Source organism: Bos javanicus, chromosome 6 (genome assembly GCF_032452875.1).
Source record: "Bos javanicus breed banteng chromosome 6, ARS-OSU_banteng_1.0, whole genome shotgun sequence".
In the NCBI taxonomy this organism is placed as follows: domain Eukaryota; kingdom Metazoa; phylum Chordata; class Mammalia; order Artiodactyla; family Bovidae; genus Bos; species Bos javanicus.
Window position 1 is genome coordinate 84,049,603 of NC_083873.1, and position 17,795 is coordinate 84,067,397.

At 38.5% G+C, this 17,795-nt stretch overlaps 1 protein-coding gene across 1 annotated transcript in view; it reads right to left on the reverse strand.

Moving 5' to 3' along the window:
• Positions 1-17,795, reverse strand: part of LOC133249164 (transmembrane protease serine 11F-like) — a 138,663-nt gene that overhangs the window by 11,826 nt on the left and 109,042 nt on the right. Inside the window, exons 4-7 of the mRNA XM_061419232.1 lie at positions 10,857-10,921; positions 8,478-8,641; positions 6,090-6,128; positions 737-938 (exon numbers count right to left, since the gene is read on the reverse strand). Of these exons, the coding sequence (XP_061275216.1) occupies positions 737-938; positions 6,090-6,128; positions 8,478-8,641; positions 10,857-10,921 (470 nt within the window). The remainder of the gene's footprint in view (positions 1-736; positions 939-6,089; positions 6,129-8,477; positions 8,642-10,856; positions 10,922-17,795) is intronic.

The following is a 17,795-nucleotide window of genomic DNA, read 5'->3' on the forward strand; positions in this document are numbered from 1 at the left end:
GCTAAGTCGCTTCAGTTGTGTCCGACTCTGTGCGACCCCATAGATAGCCCACCAGGCTCCTCCGTCCCTGGGATTCTCCAGGCAAGAATACTGGAGTGGGTTGCCATTTCCTTCTCCAATGCATACATATGTGCTAAGTTGCCTCAGTCATGTCCTACTCTGTGCGACCCTATGGACAGCAGCCCATCAGGTTCCTCCATCCACAGGATTCTCCAGGCAAGAATACTGGAGTGGGCTGCCATTTCCTTCTCTCCCTTATTAAGGGAGAGCTTCAAAAATGATACCTTTGCTTTTTTTTTTTTTTCCTATAAGTGGTGGTGGATGTTGACAGTTGGAGGATAGATGAAATAATTTTTTAAAAGTGAAAGTGGAAGAATTTTCCTTAAATATACATAAGTTTAAATTTGTACATGTATAATAGTCTTTAAAATAATTTATGATGTAGTAGAAAAAGATCGCATAGTTTCATGATGCTACATACAAGGAACAGATGGTATGAGTCACAAGAATGGCTCTTTGGTTTGGTTTTCACCAAACCAAACATGATATATATTGAGAGAAGGGTGAGGGGATGAGTTCGATTGGGGCATGGAGCAGCCATAATGCATTTAGGGGATAGCGTCCATCTAGAGTGGAGTAGAGGATAATTTGGTGAGATTGGACTTTTCCCAGGCACTAAATTGATGGTAATTAATAACTGAGTAAGTAAGACTCACAAGAGCTCTAATAAACTTACCGGCGGAAGCAGTGAGCTGCCGTGAGCAGCCACGTGTTACTGATGAGGCTGGCTCCACACTGATGGCCAGCCCCTATGAGCTGGAGGCTGGCCTGCCACGGCCACTCCCCTTCCAGAGCTGCTTCACTTCCTTGGACAATTCTTTCAGTAGACGCAAATGCTGGTAATGGCATGTATGAAGGTGTCATCCTTATTCCACAGCCTGTCACAGAAACAAGTGTTACCTTGATTTCATGAAAACGAGGGGAAAAAAGCACACCCTGATTTGCATTGGGCACAGATGCTTAGAGGGTCCATTGAACCTGTTGCTCTTTAACCCATTTCTAGCACTCAGTCTCTGGGGTTATTTTCTAGGGGTGCTACTATTCCCAGAGAGGTACAAAAGAAATATTTACCAACATTTCAAGGTATCCAAACCAGAATGAACTTCTGCCTCTATATGGAGCATATACAGATGAATAGATAAATAGATAATTTAAGAGCATAAAAATGTGTAGATCCTCTGCTGAGAGTTTTCGATACATGTGTAGCAAAACACTTTTTAAATGAGAAAACTCAGCCCGGGAAAAAGAACATAAATTACTGAAGGTAACACAGCTGGCAAGAGACAGAGTTGTATATTGGAAGGATTAGAAGGATCTAAGTCAAAATTTATATTCTTACTACTGAGAGAGTGCAACACTGAATGTCAGCCATGATTCTGCCTTGACACAAATCTGTACATTGTCTTCGAAAAGCCCTGAATTTTAACCATCTTAAATATTAATGAGTATCTTGCTTTTCTAAAATTTAAAAAGACTAGTTTTTTTTTTTAACATATTCTGATTCCCTGATAACAAATTCTCAGTTGATTAGACTTCAACCCTAAATAATACCTGGAAGTGTATTAGTATACTTTATTAACGTGTCTTCTAATTATTAATGTTTATATTTTTATTAACAATACACTTTTTTTTTTTAGTTTTATTTTATTTTTAAACTTTACAATATTGTATTAGTTTTGCCAAATATCGAAATGAATCCGCCACAGGTATACCCACTTTCCCCATCCTGAACCCTCCTCCCTCCTCCCTCCCCATACCCTCCCTCTGGGTCGTCCCAGTGCACCAGCCCCAAGCATCCAGTACCGTGCATCGAACCTGGATTGGCGACTCGTTTCATACATGATATTATACATGTTTCAATGCTATTCTCCCAAATCTCCCCACCCTCTCCCTCTCCCACAGAGTCCATAAGACTGATCTATACATCAGTGTCTCTTTTGCTGTCTCGTACACAGGGTTATTGTTACCATCTTTCTAAATTCCATATATATGTGTTAGTATACTGTATTGGTGTTTTTCTTTCTGGCTTACTTCACTCTGTATAATAGGTTCCAGTTTTATCCATCTCATTAGAACTGATTCAAATGTATTCTTTTTAATGGCAGAGTAATACTCCATTGTGTATATGTACCACAGCTTTCTTTATCCATTCATCTGCTGATGGGCATCTAGGTTGCTTCCATGTCCTGGCTATTATAAACAGTGCTGCCATGAACATTGGGGTACACGTGTCTCTTTCCCTTCTGGTTTCCTCAGTGTGTATGCCCAGCAGTGGGATTGCTGGATCATAAGGCAGTTCTATTTCCAGGTTTTTAAGGAATCTCCACACTGTTCTCCATAGTGGCTGTACTAGTTTGCATTCCCACCAACAGTGTAAGAGAGTTCCCTTTTCTCCACACCCTCTCCAGCATTTATTGCTTGTAGACTTTTGGATCGCAGCCATTCTGACTGGCGTGAAATGGTACCTCATACTGGTTTTGATTTGCATTTCTCTGATAATGAGTGATGTTGAGCATCTTTTCATGTGTTTGTTAGCCATCTGTATGTTTTCTTTGGAGAAATGTCTATTTAGTTCTTTGGCCCATTTTTTGATTGGGTCATTTATTTTTCTGGAGTTGAGCTGTAGGAGTTGCTTGTATATTTTTGAGATTAGTTAACAATACACTTTTTAAAAAAAGTTTTAAATTTTTAAATTTAATTTTATTCAGGAACAGATTAAAAAATAGTTGCTTGAAATCATATTTATAAATTTATCATAATTCCATCATGTAGAGTTTCTCCATTAATATGGTGCCACATCAGTAGAGTCTAATGCTTACTCTCCCAATTTCCCCTAAAAATAAATGTGAAGGTAATAATAATAAAAATAATATCTACTAGTTATGATCCAGACCCTGTACATAGTGTTACATACACTTGCCCTAATTTTAATAACTCTGTTATTATCTCTCTATGTTATTAGATGTTATTATCCTCAGACTGAAAATGAAAAATTTGAGTCTATGGTATTACTCAAAGGCAAAAGGAACAAAATCACCAAAAATTAAGGAAAGGTAAGAAAAAAGTATATACATTTTGGAGGTAATTTTCAGTAACTGCAGTATTCAGTGGGTTGGTTTAAAAAACAACTTCTTGGACTGCCCAACCCATTTCTTTGAACCAGAACTCTGTGGAGAGCCCTAACAATTCTGACAAAGCCACTGATATTGTGATTTTCCACACCAGAAGTAAAGCTGTAATTCACCAGTCCCTCGCCAAACAGAAGCTCTAGTTTGAACCTTCCAGTCATGACCCATTAACTCTTTTCTCTATGTATGCATTCAGAAGCCACAATGCCTGCACACCGTCTTATCTAGGAACACAGGAAAGATGAAACGTTCTATGAAAATGTGGTTATTTCGTGCAATGGTCTGAATGTGTACTCCCCATAGTTGAAATCTCTAACCCTTAAAGGTGGTGGTATTAGTAGGTACAGCCTTCCAGAGGTGCTTAAGTCATGAGAGTGGAGCTCTCATGAATGGGTCAGTACCTTATAAAATAGTCTGCAGAGGAATCTCTAGCCCCTTCCACCACTTGACTGAACAGCAAGAATCTATGAGTAGGAAGTGGGCCCTCACCTCACAACAATCTTGGACTTCTAGCCTCCGGAACTATTAGCAATATATTTCTGCTGTTTATATACTACCCAGTCTGTGGTAGGTGTTTTTTTATAGTGCTGTGATTGGACTTATGAAAAGGAATTTAAACAGAGAATGACAGAGAACTGGCACCAGTGAATGCTGGAGCTGATGGTGCCCTAAAGTGGGTGGTTGATGTAGTTTTCATATACTCTGTTTTTAAAATCTGAATTTAATCCTGCATCTAACTGTATGGCATGGCTAAGATCCTCTAAATCAGATGATATATAAACTTAGAAGACAGACATATCACTGAAAATTTTCCTCAGAAATTTTCAGAACTTGTGCTTGGTATCAGCAAAGATAGTCAAGAAAACATGACCTTAATAAAACAAAGGTAGCCAAACATAAGGGGAAAATATACTCTGATAAGAGTACACACAACAAAAGATCTGTATGTCAATCAAGAAAATTCAAGAAATCACAGAAATGTCATAACAGATAATAAATCCACATAGAAGAAGAGAAAATGTGACACCAGGCAATTGAGGTAAGTGGTTGTCAGGAGTATAGATCAGATGAGATCTTTCATAATGCACTGAAACTGAACTGGAACTAGAAATAATGATTGTCATAGAGTTCAGTAAATGGACATTCAGATAATAAATCATTTGTGTTCCTGAGGAAGAAAAAAAAAACCAAACCAATTAAAACAGAGTCAATCATCAAATTTATAAAGGAAGAATATTTTTCCAGGATGAGAAAAAACAGTGTACAAGTTGAAAATCTCATAGTGTCCCTGACAAGGTTCAGTGTCAAATACACATCTAGATCTCTTGACAAAAAAAAAAAAAAATGTTATAGGATAAAGATTTCCTACCTTCTTCCAGGAACCAAAAAGATAACCTAAAAGAATAAAAATCACACCAGCCTTAGACTTCTGCTCTATAACAAAACACTAGAAGAAGGTGGAATGATATGTATATAGTTATTTGAGAAAATTTATGACCCAAGAATCCTATAATACATAAAGATAAAGGCAATGGAAAAGAGATTCTGATATATGCAATTTCTCAAAAATACACCATCTATGTAGTTGTCTTATTGAAAAATAACTTAAAGATACAGTTTAGCAAGCAAAAGGGTGAATTTAAATCAAGACTCAAGAAAGGGAAATAGTAAAAGTATAACAAAAGACTTTGATCCTGAAGCTGAAGTTCCGACACTTTGGCCACCTAACATGAAGAGCTGACTCACTGGAAAAGACCCTGATGCTGGGAAAGATTGAAGGCAAAAGGAGAAGAGAGCGTCAGAGGATGAGATGGTTAGATAGCATCACTGACCCAATAGACACGAATCTGAGCAAAGTCTGGGAGATAGTGAAGGACAAAGAAGCCTAACATATTTCTGTCCTTTGGGTCACAAAGAATCAGACATGGTTTAGTGACTGAACAACAATCAAGCAAGAGACTTTAGTGATGGATAAATGACTGTGACTGTTGGGATAAAATGGAACATGTTGTTTTGAAAAAGATTAGTAATAGAGTATGTAAAGTTTGTGCTGGTGCTCAGTCATGTCTGACTCTTTGCAACCTCATGGACTGTAGCCCTCCAGCTCCTCTGTCCATTGGATTGTCCAGGCAAGAACTGGAATGGTTTGCCATTTCCTCCTCAAGGGGATCTTCCTGACCCAGGGATCGAGCCTGTATCTCCTGTGTTTTCTGCATTGGCACATGGATTCTTTACCTCCGAGTCACCTAGAAAGTCCATGTAAAGATTAGTGATAAGTAAAATGTGAAATTGGTCTTCCCAGGTGGCTCTAGTGGTAAAGAATCCACCTGCCAATGCAACAGACATAGAGATGCAGGTTTCATCCCTGGGTAGGGAAGATTTCCTGGGGAAGGGCATGTTAACCCATGCCAGTATTCTTGTCTGGAGAATCCCATGGACAGAGGAACCTGGAGGGCTATGGGCCATAGGGTCACAAAGAGTTGAACACGACTAATGGAACTTAGCACATATGCATGCAAGATGTTAGAAATATAGCTACATATGTTATGTATGTAATATCAAGAATACTATATAATTTTTTACCACATTCTGTAAGTCAAAACACTAAAAATTGTATTTGGTGTAAATGTATAAATTTAAATGTCTTAAAATGTCAACAGTAATAAAACATAATAAAAAGATTAAGTGGTTTACAACAGAAAAAACAACTCAGTATTACTGTTATGATCATTTTGAAATACAGATATCAAATAATTATACATTGTATGTTCAAAACTAATACAATGTTATATCAATTATATCTCATAAAAGAATGTGGTAAATTCTACTTGCAACTCTCTGGGCTTTTATTATTTATCTTTGCTATGAAATAGACAGTTAATCATGGGCTTTGGAACTTACGACTGTTGAGAAAATTCCTCATCTTTTTGTTGTCGATAGCTGAAATAAACAAAACATGAATTAGTTGGTGGAAGTGTATGTTCCTATTTTCCTGTGATTTTGTTCAAATGGTTACTATAAAATGCCTATTGCCCAAAGAATCCATATAAGATATTTTTTGTAACCAAGAAATATATAAATAACCCTCTACTCTGGTTTGGTTCAAAATGTATAATTTTACTCTAAAAAGGTAGCATTTTGTCTTCTGATTTTCACTAAGAAACCAAAAAACAGAAGTTAGGAAATGAGGAGAGAATGATTAGGATAAATGTCCATGGCTGATTTCTGTGGGACCTCCAATAAAACTAAGGGAAACAACCTCTATTCCCATCACAACTGGTGTTCGCTGTAGCAGTTGGACTAGCCTATGTGTGTTAGGCATATGCCTGGAAGCCAGGTTGATAGGCATCCCAGGTCCCTCACAGACCAATTCCCAGGCCTTTGACTACAAAGAGTGGTAACTTGATCATTGCAGGTTGATGGCTTCTCTCACTGAGGATGACTCTCACAGCGAACACGGTGGAAGTCAGCAGGTACTGGAGGCATGAAGGTCTCTTGTATACAGCCAGCCCCCTATCTCTCCCTCCACTTTACGTCTCCCTTCTGTGACACCTTTTCCCCTTCAAACTTATCTTAGTGTTCCTTTATAGTCAGTTTCGTTTGATTGGGGTGGTTTGGTATTTGTTTTATTTGTTAGAAAGTAGGAAAGTATATCATATTTTCCACAATAATACTGACATTTCCATAAGGGGAATGTGAGCCCCAAATCCTATTAGAAGTCTCCTGGACATTTTACTTCTCTTTATTTAGTGTGAGCTTTGTATTGCAGAAGAAAATGTATGTGGTAGAATTTTGGTTATCAAGGATGGTCATAGAATATCATTTAATATTAAAAGTCAGTATACATGTATATATATATAATACACATGTAATAAATGTATATTTATTTATAAATATAATAATAAAAAGTCAGTATACATGACCAGGAAGGCTGAAAAATGATTTTTAAAATTGTAAAATAAGAAACTCTACAATTTTAATTTATGGTGGATATTTTACTTTAGCTTACATAATCATGTGTTAGGCACAATTATATTACCAGGAATTGAGATTTAGTTTGACATTGCCATTTACAGAGTGCTGGAAAATGCCATGTTTTTCTTTGGAATATAATTGATTTAAAAATAAAGGTGGATACCATATTCTTAATCATTTCTTATTACTCTATGAAGAAGTTATCACTGTTGTGTATGGGGATTCTATCAAAATGTATTTAAAGGATTTTCCTGGTTTTCTAACAACAGAGAAATTAGACAATCTGTTTTTTAAATTCATAGTTGTTGGGAGGGGAAAAGATTCAAGATTTAAAGGACAAGTCTTATTTTTTGGTATTAAATCAGAAGCAACCACATTTGGAAATACTTAATTAGAAACAATGAACAGAGTTGGAATGCCTAATGCCTGTGAGACATATGCTAGAGTTCAGGGGGAGGAATAAGAAAATAAAAAGACACAGTCCCTGATCTTGGCACTTATAGTCTTATTTGAAATACATTATTTTACTTTCTCTAATTTTGTGTTAGTACAGAAAAACAGAAATGTCTCTCAGTTTGGATTCCCACTGGCTGTGAGGCAGTTTTAGTTTTACTTTCATAACCTTTTGAGCTCCATTTTTTTTCTGCTTTTGGGGGAAAATGAAATGACAGCTTTTCTGAGTTTGTATTGTGAAGAATCTGTGAGGAGATGACTAAAATTGTTTTAAATTGGAAATAAGCTAGAGAGAATCTCTTTATGGTTCATGTTAATGCTTCTTCCAACAGGCTTCAACCTTCATAAAGATTCTGTTTCTTTGATACTATGGAAGCTAACCCCCAGAACTGGCCTCTGGGAGTCAGGATACCTGTGCTTTAATACCGCCCCTGCCCCGCCCCCCCCTGCCGCCAACGCTTGCAGGTCCCATGTTTGACACTTTCCCTGAGTCTGTGAAGTGAAGTGAAGTCACTCAGTCGTGTCCGACTCTTTGCGACCCCATAGACGGTAGCCTACCAGGCTCCTCCATCTGGTGCAATTAATGCCTACCCTTTCATGCTTTTGAAAAGATCCAACATGAAAATTCACATACGGGGTGAATTAAAAACCCATAGTGATGCCCAAGTTAAATATGAAAAAAAAAATCATAAAACTAGACTTTACCTCATAGCGAATTTTTATTTTAGTTTTAATCCACACTGACATACATTCACCAAGGGTGAATTCTTGAAATGAGAGAATACATTGACCTGAATTCTTATGAAAAATACAAAGAGGATTGTGAAGGGAGGGAACCACAAAGATGGTAAAAGGACTTACGTGTGAGTGTAAATGATGGTTTGTATATAGTCAAAGGCATCGGTTCTCTCTTCAGACTTTGATATAGAATCCTTTCAATTTTTTTCCTGACTTGCTCAGCACTATCAGTAGATGGGAATCGAAACACAAGCACCATATGAATGTTCATACCATTTTGATCTGGACTAAAGAGGAAAAAGCAGATAGAGGTAATCATAATAAAGTCAGTTCTCTAACCAGGAACTATTTTTACACGTTATGATTCACACTAGATTTAAAGAAACATAGTGAGTGGCATGTGTGCGTATCAGATTTTTAAATGATCTCTAGGAATACCGGCTAAGATAAATAGCTGGAAAAAACATTATTCTTGCCTCTAACTTAGCTCACCATCTAGCTGTGAGATAATTTTAGTTTCATAACCTTTTTGAACTTCAAAAAGAGGAGGTTGTGGGAGGAGGAGAGGTTCGCGAAATCATGCTTTACACGTGCACTTAAGTGATTTGCTTTTTAAGGGATTCTGAACCAAGTTGTAACCAAGGTCATTATTCCTCAGTTGTGGTGTGGCAAAGAAAATGCTTTGTATTCACCAAACCCTTCTTCTAAGCTTTGCCTTCTAAGCAAGAGCTAAATTTCATTTCCTCGCCTTCCTTGCAGTTTATTGAAACTCTCTAGTGAATCCTGGACAGTGAAATGTGGGAAGAAATGATGTACCTGCTCCCAGACCTGGCCCTGGAAGACTTCCTGTACCATCCTCCATGCTTTCACTCTTCCCTTATTTGCCACCCAAAGATTCAGTGGGCAAGTCCATTCTACAATCCCAATCATTCCTACATCCACTTATGCCACGTCTGTTTGGACTGTACCATGGAAATTAAATAGATCTTTATTGTGTTGAGCCATTGGTATTTTGGGGCTTGGTAGTCAGTTAATATGAGTTTGAAACATGGATGATTAAAGAAAGCAATTATAAAAGGAGATCATTTGATAAGTTCAAGTATAAAAATTTACAATAATGTGTAGAGGTCTAGAAACCCTCTAGTTATATTTTGAGAACAAATTTAGTTGGACATATACAAAAAATGAAGGAAGAAAGAGTAGAAAGGGGAAAAGGGATAGAAAAGACATGGGCTCTTGACCATATGTATATTTACCATCAAGAAATGAAGTAAATAAGTACTACAAATATATATGTGTATTTACATATATATGTATATGCATGTTATCACATGTGTATATATATCTATATATATAGATATATATGTTGTTTAGCTACTAAGTTGTGTCTGACCCTTTGCAATCCCATGGTCTGTAGCCTGCCAGGTTCCTCTGTTCATGGGATTTTCCAGGCAAGAATACTGGAGTAGTTTACCATTTCCTTCTTCAAGGGATCTTCTGACTCAGGGATCAAATCTGAGTGTCCTGTCTTGCAGGTGGATTCTTTATCACTGCATCACCTCTGAAGCTCATGTGTATAAATATGTATGTGTGTAAACTGATTGATATCCACAATAAAAATTTTAAAATTTCATCAATTTTTATCAAAATTGATAAAAAACAAGATATATTATTCCAGTAAATGCCAACCCTTTTGGACTTTCTATTAAAATATATTCAGGATAAATTCCAGTAACTTATTTTAGTCTCTGATAATGCATATCTTAATTTATATATGTTGCCTTTTATCAGAACAGAGTGAAAAGGCATCCAAAATAAAATAATGCAGGAGCATTCGAGGAAAAACCTTATTGAAGAGAAAATCATAGTCTGATTTTTGGGTAGGCGGAACTGTGGTGTTGGAGAAGACTCTTGAGAGTCCCTTGGACTGCAAGGATATCCAACCAGTCCATTCTGAAGGAGATCAGCCCTGGGATTTCTTTGGAGGGAATGATGCTGAAGCTGAAACTCCAGTACTTTGGCCATCTCATGCGAAGAGTTGACTCATTGTAAAAGACTCTGATGCTGGGAGGGATTGGGGGTAGGAGGAGAAGGGGACGACAGAGGATGAGATGGCTGGATGGCATCACTGACTCGATGGACGTGAGTCTGAGTGAACTCTGGGAGTTGGTGATGGACAGGGAGGCCTGGCGTGCTGTGATTCATGGGGTCGCGAAGAGTCGGACACGACTGAGCGACTGAACTGAACTGAAAGTGAGGATAATCAAAAGGGGCTGGCCTTTATGGGCTAAGTCACTTCAGTGGTGTCCAACTCTTTGAGACTCTAGGACTACAGCCCACCAGGCTTCTCTGTCCATGGGATTCTCCAGGCAAGAATACCAGAGTGAGTTGCCATGCCCTCCAACCCAGGAATCAAAATCATGTCTCCTGCATCTCTTTCATTGGCAGGCAGATTTTTTACCACTGCCGCCACCTGGGACGCCCCAAGCCAAGTTTACATACCTTAATTTGATAACATGAGATTTGATAAACCGACCCTCTCCAGAATGTTGAAATATCCTAGACATCTGAATAGAAAAAAATTTAAAGTGTTAATCCTAAGAAAGTGTTACTCCTCATCTTATCTAGAGACTTATGGAAAAGGTAAGGATGCCAGTTTATTCCCAGACTTGTGAACTGGCTATCTGCAGTGGTAAGACTTCAACCAAGTTCTAATCCTTGTAAAACTGAACAATCTTATCATAATAGTTTGATTCTGCTCTAAAATGATGTAACAGAGTTGTGTACATTGTAGAGTTGTGTTGAGGATTAAAAGAAACAATGTATACCACATGTCACACATTGCCTGATATACTAAACACTATTCATAATGTTCATTTTGATTGTCAAATAAACTATTGGTGCTATTTTTCAAGGCAGCAATCCTCACTTTTAAGAAAACCTACCATATATTTGTCTCATTCTCCAATATGGCATTCTAGTCTACTATTGATATCAATTTGCTCATTTCTCACATGAATATCCCTTATGAGAGCATTTGACATAATATGTATCAACACCTGTCTTGTGACTCTGATACCCTCACACACAATCATCTCTTTGGCAGGTCTATATTTCATCACATTTCATACTGTCAGCATTTTATTACTTGGCTTTTCTAGTCTGAACCACTGAAGGATTTTGGATATTCCATGAAATTATCTCCTAAAGGTACCTGATTCCCAAGGTACCCTGCCTTCCAGTATTGAGGCACTGCCTGAAAAGATTAAAAAAAAAACAAAACACCAGAGTGAAAGTCAAAATTCAGAAATTGCAGGTCCATGGAAGTTTATGTAGGGCCCAGTTCCATGGTAAATCATGCCCCCCTTGGGAAGAGGGAATATTGGTTCCCTTGCCCAATAGATTCTTCCTTTTCCTTGATTCCTCTAAATTAATAACAGTGCTCAGTAGATTTTACCTTGTTAAATATTCAATCTCCCTCTCTTCCTTCCATCCCACTGCTGTGGTCTAAAATCAGCTCCTTCGAAACTTGTGTTCAGGTTTTTGCAGTGGTCCTCTCACTGGCACATTTACGTGGTTCAACTCTGTCTTTCCTCCCCTACTTGTTACCCAACATGCCAGCAGCCAGGATGATATCCCTAAAGCACAAGTCTGAGTATATTATACTCCTGCTTGAAACCCAGTGTCTCTTAGTATAAGCTCCACAATCTTAACCCTTCATGGGTCTTGTTGTTATTGCTGTTTAGTCACTCAATTGTATCTGACTCTTTGAGAACCCATGGACTGCAGCATGCCAGGCTTCTCTGTTCTTCATTATCTCCCAGAGTTTACTCAGACTCACGTCCATTGAGTCGGTGATACCACCCAACCATCTCATCCTCTGTCGTCCCCTTCACCTTCTGCCTTCAATCTTTCTTAGTATCAGGGTCTTCTGTAATGAATCAGTTCTTCACATCAGGTGGCCAAAGTATTGGAGCTTCAGCTTCAGCATCAGTCCTTCCAATTAATATTCAAGGTTAATTTTCTTTAGGATGGACTGGTTTGATCTCCTTGCAGTCCAAGGGACTCTCAAGAGTCTTCTCCAGCACTACATTTCAAAAGTATCAATTCTTTGGCCCTCAGCCATCTTTATGGTCCAACTCTCACATCTGTATATAACCACTGGAAAAACCATAGCTTTGATTATATGGACTTTTGTGAGCAAAGTGATGTCTCTGCTTTTCAATACAGTGTCTAGGTTTGTTATAGCTTTTCTTCCAAGGAGCAAGCAAATTCTAGTTTTACGGATGCAGTCACCATCCACAGTGCTTTTTGGGGCCCAAGAAAATAAAGGCTGTCACTGTTTTCATTTTTTTCTCCATCTGATTGCCAGAAAGTTATGGGACTGCATGCCATGATCTTACTTTTTTGAATGTTGAATTTTAAACCAGCTTTCTAATTACCCTCTTTTATCCTCATCAAGAAATTCTTTAGTTCTTCTTTGCATGCTGCCATTAGAGTGGTCTTATCTGCATATCACAGGCCTTTTTTAATCCTACCCCTATTATCTTCTCTATTACCTGTTCTTTCCTAATCTCAATGGCCTGGTTCACACCTTTACACTTTTGCACATTCATTTCCCTCTTCCTTCAGTATACTTTTTTTTTTTCAGGTAAGTTTCTTCAATGACAATTATGGTGTTCTCCAGTGACAACTAACTTGTCTTTGACTTGCCTTCCTCAAACAAAATTAAATTCTCCTTTTCATGGCAAATAGATGGAGAAACAGTGGAAACAGTGGTAGACTTTATTTATTTATTTTTTTGGCTCCCAAATCACTGCAGATGGTGACTGCAGCCATGAAATTAAAAGACGCTTACTCCTTGGAAGGAAAGTTATGAGCAATCTCGACTGCATATTAAAAAGCAGAGATATTACTTTGCCAACAAAGGTCCATCTAGTCAAGGCTACAGTTTTTCCAGTAGTCATGTATGGATGTGAAAGTTGGACTATAAGGAAAGCTGAGTGCTGAAGAATTGATGCTTTTGAACTGTGGTGTTGGAGAAGGCTCTTGAGAGTCCCTTGGACTGCAAGGAGATCCAATCAGTCCATCCTAAAAGAGATCAGTCCTGAATGTTCATTGGAAAGACTGATGTTGAAGCTGAAACTCCAATACTTTGGCCACCTCTTGCAAAGAGTTGACTCATTGGAAAAGACCCTGATGCTGGGAAAGATTGAGGGCAGGAGGAGAAGGGGATGACAGAGGATGAGATGGTTGGATGGCATCATCGACTCAATGGGCATGAGTTTGGGTAAACTCTGGGAGTTGGTGATGGACAGGGAGGCCTGGCATTGCTGCAGTCCATGGGGTCGCAAAGAGTTGGACATGACTGAGTGACTGAACTGAACTGAACTGAAGCCACCCCAGCATCTTGCACATGATTCTATTGTAGCAATTATCACACTGGTTTACAATTGTCTTTCCCACTCTGGACTGTATGTTTAGTGTTTGACACAATGCCTGGTCCACAGTAAATGCTCAATGTATGTTTGATGGATTCAATAAATGAATGAATAAATGAGAAAATGAATGAAAGATCCAGAATACCATAAAGGAGATAAGATAATAACATGGTTGTTTTTGCTTTATCTGAAAATCATGTTGCCAAGGGTAAGTAGAACTCTATGGGAATCTAAAAGCAAGGCAGAAGCCAGGAGACCCCAGTAGTGACCCCCACCCCCTTCATAAGTGGTCATTCCAGGGGTTTGGGACAGTTCTGATTTATGTCACTTATGATTCACTAATCTTTTCAGAACACATTTCATTTTCAGTTCTCAAGGAACAAGGAGAAAATGTGATGTTAAGATCTCCGCATGTGTGTAGGCATGCTCACATGTTTGACTCTTTTGTGATCTTATGGATCATAGCCTTTGCTCGTCTGTCCATGGACTTCCCCAGGCAAGAATACTGGAGTAAGTAGCCATTCCCTTCTTCAGAGGATCTTCTCGACCCAGGGATCAAACCCACATCTCCTGTATCCTGCTTTGGCAGGCAGATTCTTTACCACTGAGTCATCTGGGAAACCCTTAAGATCTTTAGCACTTTAATATAAATGGCTTCTGAAATTCTGAACTGTGTACATAATGGCACTGTAGGAAAGGATGAGGATTCTGTCATATCAGAGTGTAAGAAATTACTAAGAATCTATTTGAACTAAATTGTTATATTAATAAGACCATGGTCCCTTGAGGAGTTGACCTCTATTTAAAAAATGAGTAGCTTCTGGTATAGTACACTATTGGTGTAACCACTAATAATAGCTTACATGTATTAAGTCCATACTACGTGGTAGGCATTGGACCAACTCCTTAGTCAACTTCATACAGCCTTGAGGGGAGTATTTTCTTTATTCTCATCAGTCCCATTTTATAGGTGAAAAAACTGAAGCTCAAGACACTTAATTGTCTAACTTGGCATTAGAAGTGGTTGTTCTGCCATGTGAACCCAGGATATCTGGCTCAAGATCTTGTATTCTTAAGCTTTAAGTAACACTGACAACCCTGAGTTACTTATATGCCTGATGACAGATTTTCAGGTTGGTGGGGGTAGAGGTTTGGGGGCAGGAAGCCCTTAAAGAAGTCCTCAAAGCAACTTTTATTTCCTGAATCTAAACCTAGTAAAAGATAATCTCCTAGAAATTTGCTTTTTTTCTGCTTCTAGTTTAACAGGGCTACGGGAACCACTTTTTTCTGAACACCTAATCATTGTTGTAACCAATTTCTGGAGAAGTTAAATCTATGTTTATATTTATCTACTGGAAGCTCAGTATATATAAGTAAATGTTATATTTAGTCCAAATTACAAAAAATTAATTATATCCTTTTTTTAAATGGTCTAAACTTAAGAATGGTTTGGCTTGGAAACTAACAGAGATCATTCTGTCATCTTTGAGATTGCATCCAAGTGCTGCATTTCAGACTCTTTTGTTGACTGTGATGGCTACTCCATTTCTTCTAAGGGATTCTTGCCCACAGTAGTATATATGATGGTCATCTGAGTTAAATTCACCCATTCTAGTCCATTTTAGTTCCCTGATTCCTAAAATGTCGACGTTCACTCTGGCCATCTCCTGTTTGACCACTTCCAATGTGCTTTGATTCATGGACCTAACATTTCAGGTTCCTATGCAAGATAGCTCTTTATAACATCGCACCTCACATGCATCACAAGTCACATCCACAACTGAATGATTTTTGTTCATTTCCAAGGCAAACCATACAATATCAGGGTAATCTAAGTCTATGCCCAGACCAATAATGCTGCAGAAGCTGAAGTTGAACAGTTCTATGAAGACCTACAAGACCTTTTAGAACTAACACCCAAAAAAGATATCATTTTCATTATAGGGGACTGGAATGCAAAAGTGGGAAGTCAAGAAACACCTGGAGTAACAGACAAATTTGGCCTTGGAGCACAAAATGAAGCAGATCAAAGACTAACAGAGTTTTGCCAAGAGAACACACTGGTCATAGCAAACACCCTCTTCCAATAACACAAGAGAAGACCCTACACATGGACATCACCAGATGGTCAATACTGAAATCAAACTGATTATGTTCTTTGCAGTCAAAGATGTAAAAGCTCTATACAGTCAGCAAAAACAAGACCAGGAGATGACTTTGGCTCAGATCATGAACTCCTTATTTCCAAATTTAGACTTTAATTGAAGAAAGTAGGGAAAACCACTAGACCATTCATGTATGACCTAAATCAAATCCTTTACAGTTATACAATGGAAATGGGAAATAGATTTAAGGGACTAGATCTGATTGACAGAGTACCTAGTGAACTATGGACAGAGGTTCGTGACATTGTACAGGAGACAGGGATCAAGACCGTCCCTAAGAAAAAGAAATGGAAAAAGCAAAATGGCTCTCTGAAGAGGCCTTACAAAAAGCTGTGAAAAGAAGAGAAGCAAAAAACAAAGGAGAAAAGGAAAGATATACCCATTTGAATTCAGAGTTCCAAAGAATAGCAAGGAGAGATAAGAAAGCCTTCCTCAGTGATCAGTACAAAGAAATAGAGGAAAGCAATAGAATGGGAAAGACTAGAGATCTCTTCAAGAAAATTAGAGATACCAAGGGAACATTTCATGCAAAGATGGGCACAATAAAGGATAGAAATGGTATGGACCTAACAGAAGCAGAAGATATTAAGAAGAGGTGGCAAGAATACACAGAAGAACTGTGCAAAAAAGATATTCATGACCCAGATAATCACAATGGTCTGATCACTCACCTAGAGCCAGACATCCTGGGATGTGAAGTTAAATGGGCCTTAGGAGACATCACTATGAAAAAAGCTAGTGGAGGCAATGGAATTCTTGTTGAGCTAGTTCAAATCCTAAAAGATGATGCACTGAAAGTGCTGTACTCAATATGCCAGCAAATTTGGAAAACTCAGCAGTGGTCACAAGACTGGAAAGGTCAGTGTGCATTCCAATCCCAATGAAAGGCAATGCCAAAGAACGTTCAAACTACTACACAACTGCACTCATCTCACACACTAATTAAGTAATGCTCAAAATTCTCCAAGCCAAGCTTCAACAATATGTAAACCGTGAACTTCCAGATGTTCAGGCTAGTTTCAGAAAAGGCAAAGGAACCAGAGATCAAATTGCCAACATCCGCTGGATCATCAAAAAAGCAAAGGAGTTCCAGAAAAACATCTATTTCTGCTTTATTGACTATACCAAAGCCTTTGACTGTGTGGATCACAATAAACTGTGGAAAGTTCTGAAAGAGATGGGCATACCCTACCACATGGCCTGCCTCTTGAGAAATCTGTATGCAGGTCAGGAAGCAACAGTTAGAACTGGACATGGAACAACAGACTGGTTCCAAATAGGAAAAGGAGTACATCAAGGCTGTATATTGTCACCCTGCTTATTTAACTTATATGCAGAATACATCATGAGAAATGCTGAGCTGGAGGAAGCACAAGCTGGAAGCAAGATTGCTGGGAAAAATATCAATAATCTCAGATATGCAGATGACACCACCCTTATGGCAGAAAGTGAAGAAGAACTAAAGAGCCTCTTGATGAAAGTGAAAGAGGAGAGTGCAAAAGTTGGCTTAAAGCTCAACATTTAGAAAACTAAGATCATGGCATCTGGTCCCATCACTTCATGGGAAATAGATGGGGAAACAGTGGAAACAGTGTCTGACTTTGTTTGGGGGGGGCTCCAAAATCACTGCAGATAATGATTGAAACCATGGAATTAAAAGATGCTTATTCCTTGGAGGTTAAAGCATCTGCCTGCAATGCAGGAGACCTGGGTTTGATCCCTGGGTTGGGAAGATCCCCTGGAGAAGGAAATGGCAACCCACTCCAGTACTTTTGCCTGGAGAATCCCATGGACAGAGGAGCCTGATGGGCTACAGTCCACGGGGTCGCAGAGTT